The 17860-nt window shown below is 49.8% G+C and overlaps 1 protein-coding gene across 4 annotated transcripts in view; it reads left to right on the top strand.

The window, feature by feature from the left end:
- Dis3l2 (DIS3 like 3'-5' exoribonuclease 2) overlaps nucleotides 1-8478 on the top strand; it is a 328490-nt gene extending 320012 nt beyond the window's left edge. For 2 of the 4 annotated variants that reach the window (XM_075951632.1, XM_075951634.1), the window contains 7 exons: nucleotides 2186-2369; nucleotides 3210-3296; nucleotides 5394-5541; nucleotides 5813-5943; nucleotides 6077-6181; nucleotides 7380-7481; nucleotides 7972-8478. In XM_075951632.1, coding sequence (XP_075807747.1) covers nucleotides 2186-2369; nucleotides 3210-3296; nucleotides 5394-5541; nucleotides 5813-5943; nucleotides 6077-6181; nucleotides 7380-7481; nucleotides 7972-8112 — 898 coding nt within the window. In that variant the 3' untranslated portion in view covers nucleotides 8113-8478. Of the gene's footprint in view, nucleotides 1-2185; nucleotides 2370-3209; nucleotides 3297-5393; nucleotides 5542-5812; nucleotides 5944-6076; nucleotides 6182-7379; nucleotides 7482-7926 lie in introns of all 4 variants that reach the window. The other 2 variants (XM_075951630.1, XM_075951631.1) reach the window with 1 other exon arrangement.
- Nucleotides 8479-17860: the final 9382 nt, after the last annotated feature.

The raw sequence follows: 17860 nt of genomic DNA, 5'->3' as shown, positions 1-17860 counted from the left end.
GGCTTATGTCTTAGCTCGAAGGGAGAGAGTAAGGGAAGGATAGATGGATGGAGAGAGAGAAGATGGACAGATGGATAAGGACTGCTAATGGAAATGGAATCCACAGGTACCAAGGCACCTGAGCAAGGCCAGCCTATGCATCCAGAGCCACACCAGACTGTGATCAGGGTTATCCATGCGCTTCTCTTCTCAAGGCCTTGGGGTAGCCTATGGTATTGTGCAGATGTCCAGGGAAAATAAGTAGTAGGGTTATGGTCCCCGGAGAAGCAGCTTGCCTGAAGTCTGTTAGTGCCTGTTTCCCATAGTGACCCCTCTATCACCCCAAACCTTCTCTGTGTTTTTGTTATTGTCCCTACATGAGCTCGTGAGTAGCAAAGCAGAAGAGCTCCTTTGGAGCAGGAGTCTGGTTCATCCCAAGATATTCTCTGACCTGTAGGTTGAGGCAAGGAGGGTCCCATCTGAACCACTAGCCCAGCCCTGCTCCTGATCCTGCCTGCCAGCCAAGTCCTCACAGCCCTGGTGTGGGGCCCTGCTGCCACCTGCCGGCTTCACTTATAAACTGCAGTCCTGGCTCAGCCCTGGTCCACAGGATTCTGGGACTCCATGAAGAGAAAAAAATCTGGACACATATCTGCCCCCACCCCCACCCCTACCCCCCGCCCCATAGCAATGCCTGTTGAATAGACAAATTCACAAACATGGGAGCATCTGGGTAACAGCCAGAGCAGGAACAGACAGCATCCCGGCACTCTGGAGGCTGAGGCAGGGAGAAGGATTATCAGATGTTAGTCATTTGTATGGTGGATAGGAAGAAGGGAAGGCACCACTGTGTCTTGGGCAGTTGATATCCTGCCTGTGATCACTTTGGGAGGAAGATTGGGAGAGCTCTGTGATTCACTGAGAGCTCCAGCACAGTACGGCAGAAGCAGCATTCACACTGCATCTCCGGAACTTGGGAGTCATGATGGTGATTGGCAGACACTAATAAGCACAAGGACAGATTGGCTACTGGGACACAGAATGACTGCCTCAAGAGCTCTGGCTACCAACTAGTGGGCAACACAAAGGCTTCTTTTCTTGAGCTGGGACTCCTGCATAGTGAAAGAATCAGCTAAGGTCTCCATGACAAAGGTGTGCCCAGGCACCTATGACAAAAGCCAGGCCATGCTGAGGTACTTGCCTATTCCTTGCTGTAGAAAAAACTCCCTGAGGCATGACTCTTCATAGCAGGTCTAGTCGGGACATAGGAGGGATTCTCCCTTGCTATGTCTGACACTCCTCCTAAGAGCCTGTTTAGATGACAGGTATGACCAAGCGACAGTACTCAAATAGAGAACTTTATCCCGGGCTTCCTCAGACACTGCCAAACCCAGAGTTGCCTCTGAGGGAGAATCCCAAGTCTTGACATATACAGCTTGCGGAGTCTCCTCTATGTGGAAAAAGGTCTCTAATGGCCCCTGCCTTCCAGGGAGCAAGGCTTCTCCACTCAGGACATCCAAACTACAGTAGGATGTACACTCCCTTCCTGAAAAGCGTCATGGTCAATCCACTTACCTGAGCCCCAACTGTCAGGGGAGACCAGCGTGTGGCCTGCTTAGGATTGGAATCCAGGTAGCTGACCTCAGGGCTGGTTGATGCTAACCCCTGCCTTGCCTGGCTTCCTGCTCTTGGCACACTTCCTCCATCTTCCACCAGTCCCCGCTTCTCCCCACGAGGGCCTCGACATGTTTTCATCTTACTGTTCAGAGCTTTATCTGCGTGTACCTACAGTATTTCTAATTACACTGGAGTGAAGGACAATTAGAATGATAGCCTGGAGGAAGTCCGGCCACTCTCCACCAGAGATCTTTACTCTGAACCATCTCTGGGCCAGGTATGACCTGAGAGCATCTGCCCTTCAATGGGAAATGAGACATTTTTGTCTCTGTTCCCCAGGAGTACTACCATAGAGCAAGGAGACCACACACACATTCACAGACAGAAGAGAAAATCATTATTGACAGGTTGACTCTGGGAGAACCAGAGCACGGAGATGAAAGAGAAAGAACTAGAAGGAACAAGTTTGAGCAGGAAGATTCTTACACTGGGAACTAAAGTGTAAGAGAACCAGCTGAGCAGAGATCTTGGGACGGGGACAGTATTACCTGCCTCCAGGGTCCCTCTAGTGACTACCCCTCCCCCACAGGCTTGTAGAGGAATTCATGCTCCTGGCCAACATGGCAGTGGCCCACAAGATCTTCAGCACCTTCCCGGAGCAGGCCCTGCTGCGCCGGCACCCACCACCACAGACAAAGATGCTCAGTGACCTGGTGGAGTTCTGTGACCAGATGGGACTGTCCATGGATGTCAGCTCTGCAGGGGCCCTCAATGTAAGTTCTGGTGGGCAGGTAATGGGAAGTCTTGCTTGGAGAAAAGAGACAAAAGCCTGAAAGTTGGGCTTGTGGCGACTTCTATGCCTTATGTAGTCTCTCCCTATTCAGCCAGGTCTCCTCTACAGTGGGGAGGATGGCCCCAGCTAGGGAAAAGCTCTGTTATCTGGTCTGGACCAAGGGAGGCCACTCATTTCCCATTGAAGAGCAGATGCTTTCAGGTCATTCCTGGTCCAGAGATGGTGCAGAGTAAAGATCTCTGGTGGAGAGTGTCCGGGCTTCCTCCAGGCTCACTTGTAAGAAAAGCGCTCTCTCTCTCTCTCTCTCTCTCTCTCTCTCTCCCTCCCTCTCTCTCATATATATATATATATATATATATATATATATATATATATATATATATATACTGGCATGTCCTATACCAAGGATTAGTCCTTATTGTGCTGGACGACTGGAAACAAGGACTCTTTCTTAGAGGAAGTCGCCTCAAGTGCCCCCTTCTTGGAGCTAAGCTGTAGGGGGTTGCAGAACCAGTGTCCTGGCTCATCCCACAAAAAGGAGACTTCCCACCCGTGCTTCAAGGTTGGGGTTGGGTGGAGGGGCAGAGGATTATTCTAGTCAAAAGAGTGGTCTGCCAGCTAAGGTTGGAAGATCTTAGGCCCATTGTGTGCTACAGGCTATGAACCACTTCTCTGGTGCCCTACAGGTAGTCATCAACCCAAGGCTGGGCCCATAACCGATGACCCCTCTTTACCCTCCCCAAACTTAGGATCAGATGATTAGCAGGTGAATCCTCAAACCTGGCCATATCTTATAGAGGTTTCTGGGGTTTACTTCTAGAAAAGCCTGACCAAAACATTTGGAGACGACAAGTACTCTCTGGCCCGGAAAGAGGTGCTCACCAACATGTACTCCCGGCCCATGCAGGTAAGGAGAGGCCACACCTGTCCTTGATCCCAGAAATACCTGTAACTCTGACTAGCAAGCACCATGTGTATATAACCCACCACTGTCTTGCTCTGCTCTGGGGCTTGCTGGATAGAGAGGAGCTGCTAAGAAACACTATCAGGCAAGGGATGCGCAGTCACACCTGGGACAAGCAAGCCCTGGGCTCAAGAAGAATCTTGTGTGTGTGCAAAAGCATGCTCCAGCCCTCAAGGGCTGCTCTGGACTATGGTTGCTAGAGACCCCAGGCAAGAAAAAGCCCCCACCTTTACTGCAGCTGCAAAGTCTGACCAGGAGAATCGGTTCGTTAGGAGCTTGGGCCCATGTTCCCAGGCAGGTGACAGCCATGAGCTAGACAGATGGGCTGACTCTTAGCAGCCTGTCACTATTCTGTAGTTCCTGCTGGGCCTAAGCATCCTGGGGATGGGAACCATCTCAGTAGATTGGCAGGTCTACGGGAGTTATGGGTATTAATGGGGTCAGCTGTGGGCCCCCACACCTGCCAGGGCAGTGGCAGGCCATTTTTCAAGGGTCAGTCACTCTTGGCACATCCAATCTGTTCATGAGAGTCAGGTGGCCTCAGCCAGCCACAGCTGATTTATTTCCTGATAACTCTTGGCTCTATTATGATGGCGCTATCAGGGCCTTTGGGGGCCTAACTGCCTGTTCCCTGCTCCCAATCTCCAGTGTCTGTTCCCCACCCTTACCCTAGACAGTGCTGACAGCAGAGAGGCTGAGCACCTTGCTGTGCTCACCAGAAGCCTGAAAGATCTTGGGCTGTGCTGTGTGGGATGCTTCTGCCCTCCAGGATTCCAGAGGCAAGGAGTGACCCAGTGATGGGACAGGCCAGGGGCACAGCTACAGCAAGCACAAAAGTGGGAGGAGTGAGGCCTGGTTCCCAAGAAAACTGCTGCAACAGGACACCAGAGCTATCCCAAGGATCTCTGGCCACTGCAGAGAAGCCATTATTATTACCCTGCCCGGAGACAGCTATACTGACCACGGAGGAGCCTGAACCCCTTTTCCTCCTCACCCCAGCCTTTCTGAGGAACTGAGTCACAAAGATAAGCATGACTTGCTGAGAAGACTATGTCCATGGAGTAACCAGAGCAGGCTGTCCATTGGTCAGGTACTCTGGAGCTTTCAAGGTAGTGAACTTCCTTCCAGGCAGCAACTGCAGAATCCAGGGGCTGTGGCAAGGCTGAGACCAGACTTTGTCTAGGTTGTACTGAAGCTGAGAACAGCTTAGTGACTCCTTTTGCTCAGGTATTTTAGACAAGTGTATCACCTTGGACAGTTAGTCAGAAGCAGACACAGGCTGGCAGGCTAACAAACTGCGTCCTATGGCTGGCATATGCTGGAGTACTGCAGAACCAGTGTGCAAGTGTGACCATCAGCTGGGCAGAGATCAGGGCCAGGGGAGATGGGGGTGGCTCAACAAGGCTGGGAAGCTCCTTATGGGCTGCACTCCCATGGGAGTTGGCACCTTCTCATGCTGGCCAAGGACATGTGACATCCTCAGCTTCAGCTGTGTCTCTGGAAGACAATTTACAGCCCTGGGCCAGTATGGCCATATGTTTTCCTGTCTGCTATCATCTGGGTGGAAGCCCAGATCCATCCTAAGGATCAGTCCCCAGGCAACTCCTCTGCATCATTCCTGGCAAGGGACTCAGCAGCCATGGGCCTTAGTGGGGAGGAACCCTTGCACAAATGCCCTGGTGGCTAATCTCACAGGGCCAGAGGCCATCTAGCATCCTGAGGGCTCCCAACACCCCATACCCAGCAGAGATATAGCTCTCTGGGTTATTCCAAGCACTAGTCTCATGGTCAGAGACCTGGCAGCCCTGGGCCTGGCTAACATGTATCCTGAACGGAAAAGGGGTCTGATCACTACTGTCCTCCCTGGCAGCTGCTGAGATCCCTTAGGTAGAATGGCCCTGGCTCCAAGAACCAGTCTGTCTTTGATCAACTGCCTAAATAAAGCTTATAGGGGAGGTCTGTGCCAATCCTGCCATGGGCCAGGCTTTGGGTCTCAGCACCCACTAGACCCATCCAGGCTTAGTCCCACTCTTCCTCCAGATGGCACTGTACTTCTGCTCTGGGATGCTGCAGGACCAGGCACAGTTCCGGCACTATGCTCTCAACGTTCCCCTCTACACACACTTCACCTCTCCCATCCGCCGCTTCGCTGACGTCATAGTGCACCGCCTCCTGGCTGCTGCTCTGGGTAAGGGACATGACTCTGGCCTGGGAAGACCTTTGCCAGTCAAGAGTTACCCACTCTCAGAGTAAGTGACCAGAGACCACATTACTGTGATCACAGAAGTTCCAAGGGACAGAGAAGCCTAAGTTTGAACACTGTCCACCCACATCTAGATGATGGGAGCTGCAGTGGGACTTTCTGAAAGCCTGAGACCATAATTTTCCCAAGATCCCTTGCCTCAGCACACAACCTTCTTCAGCCTACTCACTAGCAACCCTGATCACCCCCTCCCCAGGCTACAGTGAGCAGCCAGATGTGGAACCTGATACTCTACAAAAGCAAGCCGACCACTGCAATGACCGTCGCATGGCTTCCAAGCGTGTACAGGAACTCAGTATCGGCCTCTTCTTTGCTGTTCTAGTAAAGGTAAATGTCCAACGTGATCCCTGCCCCTTCCCCCTCCCCCACCCTCCTAGGTATATACTCATCAGGAGCCTGTATGGAGCACAGTGCAGGCCCTTCCTGGGAGGACGTAATGACCGGAGCATTGTTTCTACAGGAGAGTGGTCCCCTAGAGTCTGAAGCCATGGTGATGGGTGTCCTGAACCAAGCCTTCGATGTGCTGGTGCTGCGCTTTGGGGTGCAGAAGCGCATCTACTGCAACGTGAGTATGCCCTGTGGGAGTGGGAGGCATGCACCTGCAGGACAAACCAAACCCTAAAGGGCTTAGCACATGATTCACTGCCTTTTCCCTGCCTCTGTCTATTTCCTTGATGGGGACCCCATATGTCCCTGACCCAGAACAGCCCATGGTAGTTTCCCAAGCTTAGAATGCAGGACTAAGCTGAGAGCCTTGCTGTCCCCATTCATGGGCTATGTAGGACCCACAACTCGCCCCCCTCAGCAGTGGGCTTCACTGGCATGTGACAGTAGGGGGTCAGGACCCCTAACTCCAAGTTTGTCTGATAGACCCTACCCAGACACCCAAGTAGGCCTGCCTGGGACAGGACTTCAGGTCAAGGGTTAGCCTAAATTCTTCCCTAAAGTCCCAGGCACTCAGAATATAACCAGGATGGCAGGGTGTAGGGCCTGAGGTGTTTTTATAGGGACATGTGGAAGGAGAAGCCAGAGGATGGCCAGGACTGCTCTGAACACTGTCTAACCTTAAGAGAAGAAAGAAGCCTGGCCTGCCTTGAGTTCTTCCCTAGGTGACAGTTCCTTTGAAGTTCTCTTGGCATCTGCCGTAATGTCAGCTGGGGGTTTCACTTTAGCTTCTCTGTGGTCACCTGGCTCCTTCCCCTGGCTTTGAACCCCTATATACAGAGCACTTGGGTAAGTGTGGAGCTCTGCACAGGAAGAGACATAACAATTCATAAAGGAAGTAAAACAGGAATGGGCCAAGTGCAGCTGGAAACATCAGGCACCCGTGGGTCACTGAGTAGGATGGTAGTTCAGATCAGATGGTAATACAGGCTCTGCTGGTCCCTGGCCCTCAGCCTGGGCTGGTAGGCCTCTTGCCAGCAGGGGTTGCAGCCATCAGATAGTTGAACAAGCCTATACAGACCTGTTCCCCCCACTACAGTTACCATTAGAGCACTGGTCCCTCCCAGACTAGATTGCCCCTTGTTCCTGGGTCACCTTCAGGTGTCACTTAGAAAGTTGTTGGCAGAGGCCCCTGAAGCTGGGTAGGGTGTCCCATGTCTCGAGCCAAACAGGCAGCAGCAGTAGAGCAATGGGTACAAGCTTCCTCCAGCTAGTCAGAAATTTGTCAGGGGAGAGGGCCACCCCCAAGCAGGAGAATTAGAGGTTCAGAGGTGGCATCTGAAGCCCATGGCCTGAAGCTCTGATGTGTATACCCCCAGGCACTGGCCCTTCGATCCTACCACTTTCAGAAGGTGGGGAAGAAGCCAGAGCTCACACTCCTCTGGGAACCTGATGATCTTGAAGAGGAGCCAATACAGCAGGTCAGCCCCCTACTGTGTCCCTGAGCCCACCTTCTGTCTCCCACATGTGCCCTTAGGTCCTCATCTGCTCCTCATTTCTCCCCCAGCACTGTAGGCTCCCCAGTGGGGTTTCGAGCCCCCACGCTAAGACCCAAGTCCTGTACTTAGACTCCAGGTTCTCACATGGAAATGCCCACTAGAGACAGAGACAGGAACCATCCTTCTCCACCAAACATAACTTTCAGAATTCTTTGAGAAGCTTATAAAAGCTATAGACTTTATATCCATCTTGTTCCAAAGGCTGGCCCAACCAAGCCTGTTTTCTTGATCCTCATGAATGTTCATGCATGCAGGTGCCTGCATGATGCCATCTGGGCCATTGGTTCTTCCCAGTCCCTATGACTCTCATTTACAGAGGGCAGCAGAGGCTAGGTGAGCCTCAGCAGTCGGCTTGCTTTGATTACAGGTCCTTACCTACCCTGTCCTCTCCCTGTGCCTGGCTCTGCTACAGGTCATCACCATCTTCAGCCTGGTGGATGTGGTCCTGCAGGCAGAGGCCACAGCCCTCAAGTACAGTGCTGTCCTGAAGCGACCGGGCCCTGAGCGTTCCCTGGGCCTGGAGAAGGAGTCTGGTGAGGAGCCTGAGGACTGAATGCTAGCCCAAACCAGGCCTGTGCCTGCCCTACCCTGCTGGCTTTTAGGAATGGGACCTTTTGACACCAAAGGGGATTTTTAATTTGGTTTTTTAACAACTCAGGGGTTTGTTTTTATTTCTTATTTTTTAATTTTATTTTACTTTTGCAACTCAGTTTTTAAATGAACTGGAAGGGATACAGTGTGGTTGGGGGTCAGGGGAGGGAATGCTGAGGCCTGGCCAGTGCTTCCCTGAGCAGAGAGGGTCCCAGTCTTCCTGGGCAGGCAGCCTTGCTTCGACCAGGCCACCCACTGCCCTTCCCTGCCCAGGAAATGGGGGGTTTCAGCAAATCAGTGTCATGGAATAAAATCAAGTGTGAAGTGCTGTCTGTGTAGATGCCATGGGGAAGCCTGGCAGCAGGGTGGTCTTGTGCACCCAGGGCAAGGGGTCTCCCCAGGAGCCACCTCACGGCTGAGCTGGGGTCATCAGCGCAGGACCTTCCTGCTAGCTCCAGGGTGATTCATGAGCCATGTGTGGCAGATTGATGCCGCAGCCTCCTTCTGGCTGATTAAAAATGTAATTAGTATGCACAGCAGGGAGCTGCCAGTCACCCTGTGCATGTGACTGTGGCCATCCCTCCCCACCCGTTCTCTCTGCTGCAGCGCATGGGTTCTGGGAAGGTGGGGCTACAACCCCTCTCTCTCGTATACCATAGGCCAAAGCTCCCAGTATCCCAGTAGTTCTGTTAGCATCTGTGATATGAGTAGGTACCTCAACACCTACAGTTTCAAACCTGTACCCTAGCTTGTGGAAGGATCATGGAGATGGGTGAAGCCAGACCTTCCAGAGGACAGGAACCCTTCACACCAGATCCCAGCCACCTGCTTAGCATCTTGAGCACTGGCAGACCATACCCTCGTTGCCTGTGTTCATAGGCACAACCTAGCCTATGAATTGACTTCAAGAACTACTAGAATCTAGGATGGAAACCAAAGCAACCAAGGCCCTGTTCTCCGATGCTGTTCCCTGTGGCGTTAGGATTAACAAGCTCATCTGATCTGGTCACAGAGATTTTCTTCAAAGAAAGATTCTGTAGAGTGCCCTGGCAGGTTCTTTGCAGTGAGTGCCTGGCACGGCTGCAAGGATGCAGTAGCCCTAGGATAGGCTGTTGCCTGATGAGAAGCAAAGATACATCCCTACTCCAGCGCTGGGTTCTGTCTTCCCAAATGCCTTGTCAACCTCAGACAGCCTTCATGTGCCCATTCTGCTACCCCTAAGATGTCCCTTCTGCACCCATTTCCAGACCAACATATCTGGATGGGCAGATTGGTGAGGGATGATGGTTTGGTATTTTGGGGAAGACAATTCTGGTGCTTCCCCAGACCTGGATGCCAGTCTAAAGGTCGCATCCCTCAAACCTATGCCGCCCTCTGAGGAAAAGCAGCAAGCAACTCTGGCCTGCCAAGCCCAGGCTCCCATCACCTCCTTTCACTGCCTCCCACAGAGCCCTTGAGGTAAGAAGCTAGGACAACACGTCCCTCCCGCCTCCATGAGGAGGAGCTGACCAGTCAGCAAGGAATTTTTGCTGTGTGGACTTGCTTAGAGGGCAGGTGCTAGACTAGAATCTTCTACAACAAGCCAGACATCATGTCACTGGGAACTCCGAGGCCATGGAAGTCCTGGGTTGCCCCCAACCTATCTGACTAATAGAAGTCTCAGGTCTCCATTTGAGGTGGTGCAATCAGTCTGCACCTGTCCTAAACCCAAGCTCCTGTCCTCCATCATTGCCTCCCAGGCTCAAAGCCAGTGGCTCGACAATCTTCCGACGCCACAAAAGCTGAGCTCTTTGTGTTCATTCAGCACCAAGTCAGTACACCAATGGAACTAGCATCCATGTGCCACTGAGGGTGACAGGCCCTCTGTTCCCCACACTAAGGGACTGTTGACAGAAGAGGCATACAAACTCATCAAAAGGAGTGTGCTCATTCATGCAGCTGTCCAAGGCACCTGCCTGCCATTGCAGGCTGAAGCATAGGGCACAGAGCCGGTCACTGGCTTTTCCTTAGGGGCCCCTTGAGGCCCATGTGGAAGGAAGACTGACGCAATCGCACCCCATGACTGGAGTCTGGCAAAACTCAGAAGCAGCCGGTGAATGTTTTCCCAGGGGAAGATGGAGGCGGCTGTGATCCCAGCATGGGTAAGGGAGCCAAGGCGGTAACGTGTAACCCATCCTCCTGGGAAGAGGCCCAGGACCCTCTATGGTCAGACTTAGGAAAGACCCCTGGAAAGGACTCCAGTGGGCCTGGTGTGGTGACCCACAGGAAGCTGGGCACCACGCACTGGAGGCACGGTAAGACAGGACGCTGGTGCCAGGTAGAGGCAAAGCCATTGCAGCAACCATTGAAGACGGACCAGGTGAGAGGAGGAGGGCCTGAGGTGGTACAACATCCCGGAGTGGAGGCCTCCCAAAACGGAGGTGGCATGAGCAGAGTGGGAGCAGCAGAGGCCAGAGGTGGCTCCTACTTGGGATGAGTATTTCCAGTGAGGCTGGCCTGGGAAGGAGGGCTGAGCCGTAGGGCATTGATGACTCAATGAGGTGAAATGAGGGCCCATGTGTGGAACAGCTGGGCTATGTGAAGAGGATACACCTCTGAAGAGCATGCAGGGCAACCCAGGAGGCTTAGAAGAGGTTTAGTGGGTATAGCTGGGCTCTGGAAGAGACTATTACAATCCATAAGAGCCAGGGCCCTGGGGTCAGATCTCCCATTAAAGGTCATTGGACATAGGTTTCTGAAGAATACAAAACACTGCTCTCACTGTCTCCCCACAGACCACCAAAAGGCAGCAAAGAGCTTGTTGTGAGAGATTCATTGTGAAGGGGAATGAAAATGTGGGAAGAAGTTGCACTGGAAGCTAAGGGTGAGAAAAGCAGATACAAGACCATGAACAAAAAATGCTGAAACAGCCAGTCTGCAGCACTGCACAATATCCAGCAAATACCTGGGCTCGGGGTGGAGAAAGGTTGCTACAGAGGCCAGTGGTGCCACTGTATTAAATAAATAAACTGGGCTCAGAGGTTAAGAGCATTGACTGCTCTTCCAAAGGTCCTGAGTTCAATTCCCAGCAACCACATGGTGTCTCACAACCATCTGTAATGGGGCCTGGTGCCCTCTTCTGGCCTGCAGGCATAAACACAGACAGAATATTGTATACATAATAAATAAATATTTAAAAAATATTTTTTAAAAATTAAATAAATAAATAAACTGGCCTCTTCCCCACACCAGCAGACAAGAGATCCATCCTTGGAGAGGTAAGATGGAGAGCTTCTGAGAGATTCATTGTGAGGGCCTGGTAAAGTCTCCTGTGCACAGGACCCCACCAGATGCCGACAGCACCTCCAGCTCCTCTGCTACAGGATCTGGTCAGCCCCCAGGACTTCAGCACCCCACAGGAGATTGGAAGCATCTTCTCTGGGGGCATCCTGCACCCACTTGAAACACAAATTTGGCATCAGGAGGTCCCCCCCAATGAGATCTCAGCCAGGTTTGTCATGGGGAATCCAGTTGCCAAATCCTAGGGTACTCTGGCTTCTGATCACCTTGTGGGTCCTATCTAAATAAAGATGGCCAAGGAAATTTCTTTTTAAAAGGAAAACAGGTTCTATGGGGGAAACAGACCATTCAGGGAGAAGAAAGTATCAGAAAACAAAGTTCTTACTGACATTTTTAAAGAGACAAAAATGGAAAAACAAGGACTATATGCTAGTTTGGCACAAAAGAAAGGGATAACCCAGTGGCTCAGCCAGTACGGCTCCTGGCACCAAGTCTGCCACCCTGGGTTCAGTCAGGGCTTACATGTTAGAAGGAAGAACCTGGCCATTATGCATGGTCCAGAGTTGTGCTTCAGCAGCAACCAATTGTGGTTCCTGTGTATTCCTTAAGGCAGCTGTGGAGTGTTCAAAATAGCCAAACTACCATGAAGGCTTGGCTAATAATCTTAAGCTCAAGGTTCCAGAGAAGGGTATAATTACAGTCCAATCTCCCTAGCCCCCCAATGTCTTAACTTATTTTAAGAAAAATAGCTGAGCATGACAGCTTATATTTGTAATCCCAACGCTTGGGAGGCTAAGGTAAGAGGATTGCCATGCATTGGAAGCCAGCCTGTAGTACATAGTAAATACTAATGCAGCCAGAACTATACAGCAAGACTGTCAGAAAGAAAGGAAAAATAAACATTAAAGGGGTACTTAGAATAAAAGCCCATCATTAACTTTAATGGCATTTAATGGTGCTCAATTCTTAACCAAATACCCTTGGGAGAAGTTAGATTAGTGTATGTCTCATACACCTAAACAGCGGAGTGCTCAAGATTGAGGGACAGGCCAGCAGCACCAGGTGCGTGAGAAGGTCCCTGCCTGAGGCAGCAGGAGAAAGACTCCAGGAATAACCCATATGTGACATAGTGACTGGGGAGGGGTGCACACAGCAACACAAGAAAGAAAAGACATTGTTGGTTTACCACCTGGCACTCTGGCAACAGCACTTACAGCCATCTAAGGTGAGTGCTGAGGAAGACTCTCAACTGCCCTGGAGCCGTATTTCAAGGATGGAGGCATGGGAAAGGTGAGTAGCTAGTTTGCTCTCTTCAGTGGGAGGTTGTGGGGATTAGTGATGGCTGCAGATCCTTCGCCTGCCCAGCACCACACACTCTATTCTTGTCCTTCCTCTTGAATCTGGACAGGCTCTTTGGCTCCTGAGTTCAAATATGGCAGAAGTGATGTTGCACTGCCTCGGGCCATGCCTTAAGAGACAGGTTGTTTCTGGTCCCTTTCTGTGAGAGCTCCACGGCCACACTGTAAGGAAGCATTGAGGCATGCTGGAAATGCATTCCCCCAACCTTCACCAAACCACCCCAGCGGTGGCCTTACAGAGGAGAATCAAAGCCCTGTCCAAATTGCAGATTTGTGTCAATAAAAAAAAAAAGATTGTATGTAGGTTGCTTGGGGATAGTTCATGACAAAATATTAATGAAAAATATCAGTAGACACAGCTTAACATTGAAGATGGAGAAATGGTAGTTTTCATTTTTCTTTTGTTTTTCTAATGTGTCATTTTTACAAACTGGTAATTATAAAAATTAAAAACCCCAAGCCAAGATTGTGGGGACTAGGGAAAAGGCTCCGTAGATGAGTGCTTGCCACCAACAGAAGGTGGCCTGAGGTTCTGATCCCAGAGCGCACACAAAGCAGTACAGGTGTGGCAGTGACCAGCAATCCCAGCACTTGAGGCAGAGAGGGATCAGGGAAGGTGCCTGCCATCAACTTTGGGACTCCACAAACACCCACCTGCTCATGCACACACATGCAGTGATAAACACAGGGGGAAGAGGCTGCCTCTGAGGTGGGAAATGCAGTGAGGAGCATGGAAGTGCTCTCTCATTTTGTTATAATAAACCTGCCAGATCCATTTGACACTTTACATCTATGTATAATTCGGACTTAAAAAAATAAAAGTAGGGGGAAAGCTATTTATATTTAGCCAGAATGGATCCACAATTGGCCTAAAAGCTTTCCTGTACATTCAGCAAGGAGTGTATTAAACAATCCATTATTCTAGTAACTAAGATAAAAATCCCTGCTGACAGGCAGCCTGGTATTCCCAGACCATAAAATGCTTCCGTAAAGTCTCTTAAAGACACAGGCAGCAGACTTGGTGGTCATGAATCCTGGTTCCTCAGTAGACCTTGCAGGTTCCTGTGTCAGAGTTGAGGTTTAGATGTGGAGTCCCAGGTGTGGTTGTGGACCCGGGGCAGAGGAAAAAAACCCTAGGAAGCCTGGGGAGGGGTGGGGTGTGGCAGGTGACACTGTAGGGAGCTTCCAGAAGCGCTGACCAGGGGCCTTACAGGATACCAGTTAAGGCCTTTGTGGACACAAATCACAGACTTCGGGGACTAATTGGAGTTGAGGTAGAGGTGAAAGAAACTGACACAAATGAAAGGATGAACTCTACTCTGGTGGATTCAAAAACAATGGTGATGCTTTGTTTAACAATATAGAAGGTAGAGCTAGGGGGTAGCTCTGTGGTAGAACACCTGCTTAGCATCTAAGAAGCTTTGGGTTCCAACCCCCAGCACAACCCCTTAAAAAGAAAGGTTCTGGATCTGAGAAAATAAGTTTTCAATTTGCACATAAGTAAATTCTGCTTATTATCTTAAAATTTATTGTGGACTTGGAGGGATGGCTCAACAGTTAAGAGCACTGACTGTTCTTCCAGGCACCTCAGGCTTGAGTCCAGTGGCTCACAGATGTCCTTTATCCCAGTCCCACAGGGATCTGATACCTTTTGGCCTCCAGGCCCCAGGCACAGTTGTAGTCCACAGACAAACATACAGACAGAAAATCCATATACATAAAAATAAATTTAAAAAATAAGTGTAGCCAGGCCTATTAGCTCAACCCTGTATTCTCGGCTGCACAGGAGGCTGAGGCAGGAGAATGAATCTGGCTTGGGCTACAGCGCCTATGAATTAAAGCCCAGTAAATTGGGTAATTTAGCAAGACCCAGTCTCAAAACAGAAACTAAAGGTGGGGAGGTGTCTTAGGGCATAGCCAAGGGTGGAGTGCTGGCCTGGTTTATGTGAGTTCCCCGAATTACATCCTCACCCTTGCAAAAAATTAACAAGTGGTCAATTAAACCTTAGCATACGTTAATCTCCTTGATGCTGCTCTACCTTTCTATGAGCTATTATGATTTCCAAGAGGTTTCTTTCTCTTGTATGTACAAAGTCATTTTAATATGTAAGATCCTTTTAAGTAATTTTACTTTAAAAAGGTTGTTTTATCAAACAGGTTGATGAACGGCACGGTGTTCTTCAGTGTTCATAAATTGTACATTGTGCAGTTCTGGAAAGCAGTTAGCCAAATACCAAAGAAATGAATGCAGAATGGGGGCAAGAAACAAAGACTCTCCTTCAGCATATTTTACTTTAATAGATTTTTCCAACTAACAAGAGTGCTTCTAGAATGAGATTGTCCTCCTGGTGCTTATGACATCAAATCACAGTGAAGTTACTGAACATGGCATGGGAGATCTATGACTTTGCATTTCTCCATGCCCTGATTCCTCCAGGCACCACAAAATCCAGATTCCATTCACTGACTTAGAAAGATGACTTAGGGGCTGGGGACAAGGCTCAGCAGATAAAGAAAGCATTGCCATGCAAGTCTGATGACCTGAGTTCAATCCCCAGAACCCACATAACATTTTTTAAAATGGAAGGAGAGAACCGACTGCACAAAGTTTTCTCTGACCTACATATGCACACCCCAGGTCATGCACATCACAATGATACATATTTAAAGGATGACTTTAAGCTACACCTGCTGCCACCACAGAGGACGTCTTGCCTGATGGGTAAATGAAACAGTCAAGGGTGCCCAGAGTCATTTCTGCCAGGCCCACTCCTGAACCCCTAGGTCCTCACAGGCTAAAGCTGCAGTACTGACTCAACTGTGCATAGTCTCCTCCCAAGGAACCCTGAGGGGCAGGAGCCTTGGTGTTGGAGCAGTCTGCTTCCTGTTTCCACCCCAGGGCCCTGGCAAGTTCTGTGTATGGGGATGCTCACATCCTGAATGGCTCGGGGATTGACCTACCTGGGGTGATGAAAGATTGAAGAAAGGACTGACATACAGACACAAGTACAGAAAAGCTGGGATTGGGTAGACCATTGCTCCCTCCAACGGAGGGTACCAACTGCAGCCAGGAACCTTGGTGCATTTATTTCATACAGCTGAGTTAAGGAGGCAGCTTTAGCTCATCTTTGTAAGAGGTCTTCCGGGGAGCAGTCCGGCTGCAGTCATCCCAGAGGAGGAAACCGTGGTTGGTAGTTTTCTGCGTAAACTGCTAAAATTCACATTCAGTTCAGGGGGAGGCTTTGTCATTTTCATGGGTCTGAGGCATTGGGGTCCTTGATGCAGCTAAACCCATGTCAGCAACACACATTCACCAAGGACTTCATCTATTCCTTACACTTAACACAGGGCTTCTTTTACTCCCCACGGCGGGGGAGGGGTGTGTGTATATTCCTTGCTGGAAATGGAATGATCAAAGCAAGGTCCTACCTCAGGTCTCCATCAGAACAGAAGGGTAGCTATGCCATAATGAGCCGCCACCTTTAACACTGGCCCTGGGCTTCACTTGCAGGCCTTGCAGGATTCCAAGGCTTCTTTCTTTGTTCTGAAATTCAGGGTATGGCCTCCTGTTCCTTGTCTCTTCCTCCCCTTTCCCCTCAGTGCAGACTAAACCAGGTTTCCCACTGAATCCCCACAGCAGCCCTGGAACACATGGCCTGTGACATGCCCATTCTCAAGTGAGAGATTCTCGGTTTGGAGAGGCAAAGCATTGAAAGATAACAAAAAAATGGTGCAAGTGAGTGGAGGCTCAGATCCAAAATTTACTTCCTTTATTAAGCATTTTAAATTCTAATTGTGTGTGCATGGGTGTTTTGCCTGCTTGTATGTCTATGCACCACTTGTGTGCCTGGTGTCCACTGAGGCCAGAAAAGGGGGTTGAATCTGGAACTGGAGGTAGTCAGTTGTGACCAGATGAGTCCTAGGGATCAAACCCAGGTCCTCCGTAAGAGCAGCCAGTGCTCTTAACCACTGAGCCATTTCTCCAGCTCTGATTTCTTTCTTTCAACTACACTTCTCAAAACTCAGCTATTCATGTATCACTTTAATGTTATTTTTTTTTGCCATGGCTAAATATTGCCTGTGGTCATATTTATTTAATGTTTTTCATTAAACAAGCTTAGGTTTTTCCTTGAAATAATTAGAAAGGGAAACTTATAGCTACCAAAAACAGAGGCTGGCTAGGGAGGTAACAAGAGTTGGTGGAGTATTCATCTAGTTATGTGCAAAGCCCTGGGTCCCATCCCCAGTACCCAATGAATGGGGTTCTGTGGTGCCTGTAATCCCAGGGCTAGGGGGAGGTGAGATGGGATCGAGTTCAAGGTCATCTGCTTATATAGCAAGTTTGGAGCAAGCTGGGTTCGTGAAGGAGGAGGGGGGAAAGAGGGCAGGAAAGAAGATAAAAGAAGGGAGTAACCAGAATATTTTATATAAATGCATGAAATTGTAAAAGAACTAAATTAATTAAAAAGCACAAGACCACCATCATCAGCCAAGAGTAGAAGGCAGCTGCGTGTTTCAAGCCTGCAATAGCAGTGTTAGTCCTTCGCCTGCAGGGCTCAGGCTGTAGTGTTTATCTCTGCTTCAAAAGAGATGGGAAAGTTATCACAATATTAAAGACATTCAGGAACCAACTGAGAGAGAGAGTCCTTGATAACATCAAAAGAGTAGGAAGAGAGCTGACAGTGCCTCCCAGCACCAACCCATAGCCCCTGTGCCTGGGAGGCTGGAACCAGGGATCTCTTGAAGACTCCATCTCAGTAGTGGCTCAATAATAGTTTTTGCCCTGTCATAGTAGCTAAACTAGTCCTATTTCACCTAAAAGACCATACCTGACACATGATTTGTCACATCTTGGAAAATGCTGATTGAGATGGAGACAAGAACCATGGCATGAACAGATAGATCTAATCTCAATACATTACAAACCTGCTCCTTCCTCTTTCCTTCTGAGACAACTCACACTGAGGAGGGCTGGCTGGCCCACCAGTGGTACACAACTGAAGACCATGCCTCCCCATGAATTCACAGCAAGAGGTGTAGAGCCTTGTAAGTCCCTCTTCCATCCAAGACTGA

The sequence above is a fragment of the Microtus pennsylvanicus genome, chromosome 17 (genome assembly GCF_037038515.1).
Source record: "Microtus pennsylvanicus isolate mMicPen1 chromosome 17, mMicPen1.hap1, whole genome shotgun sequence".
NCBI classification, from domain to species: Eukaryota; Metazoa; Chordata; class Mammalia; order Rodentia; family Cricetidae; genus Microtus; species Microtus pennsylvanicus.
This window is presented reverse-complemented; position numbering and strand designations above follow the sequence as displayed.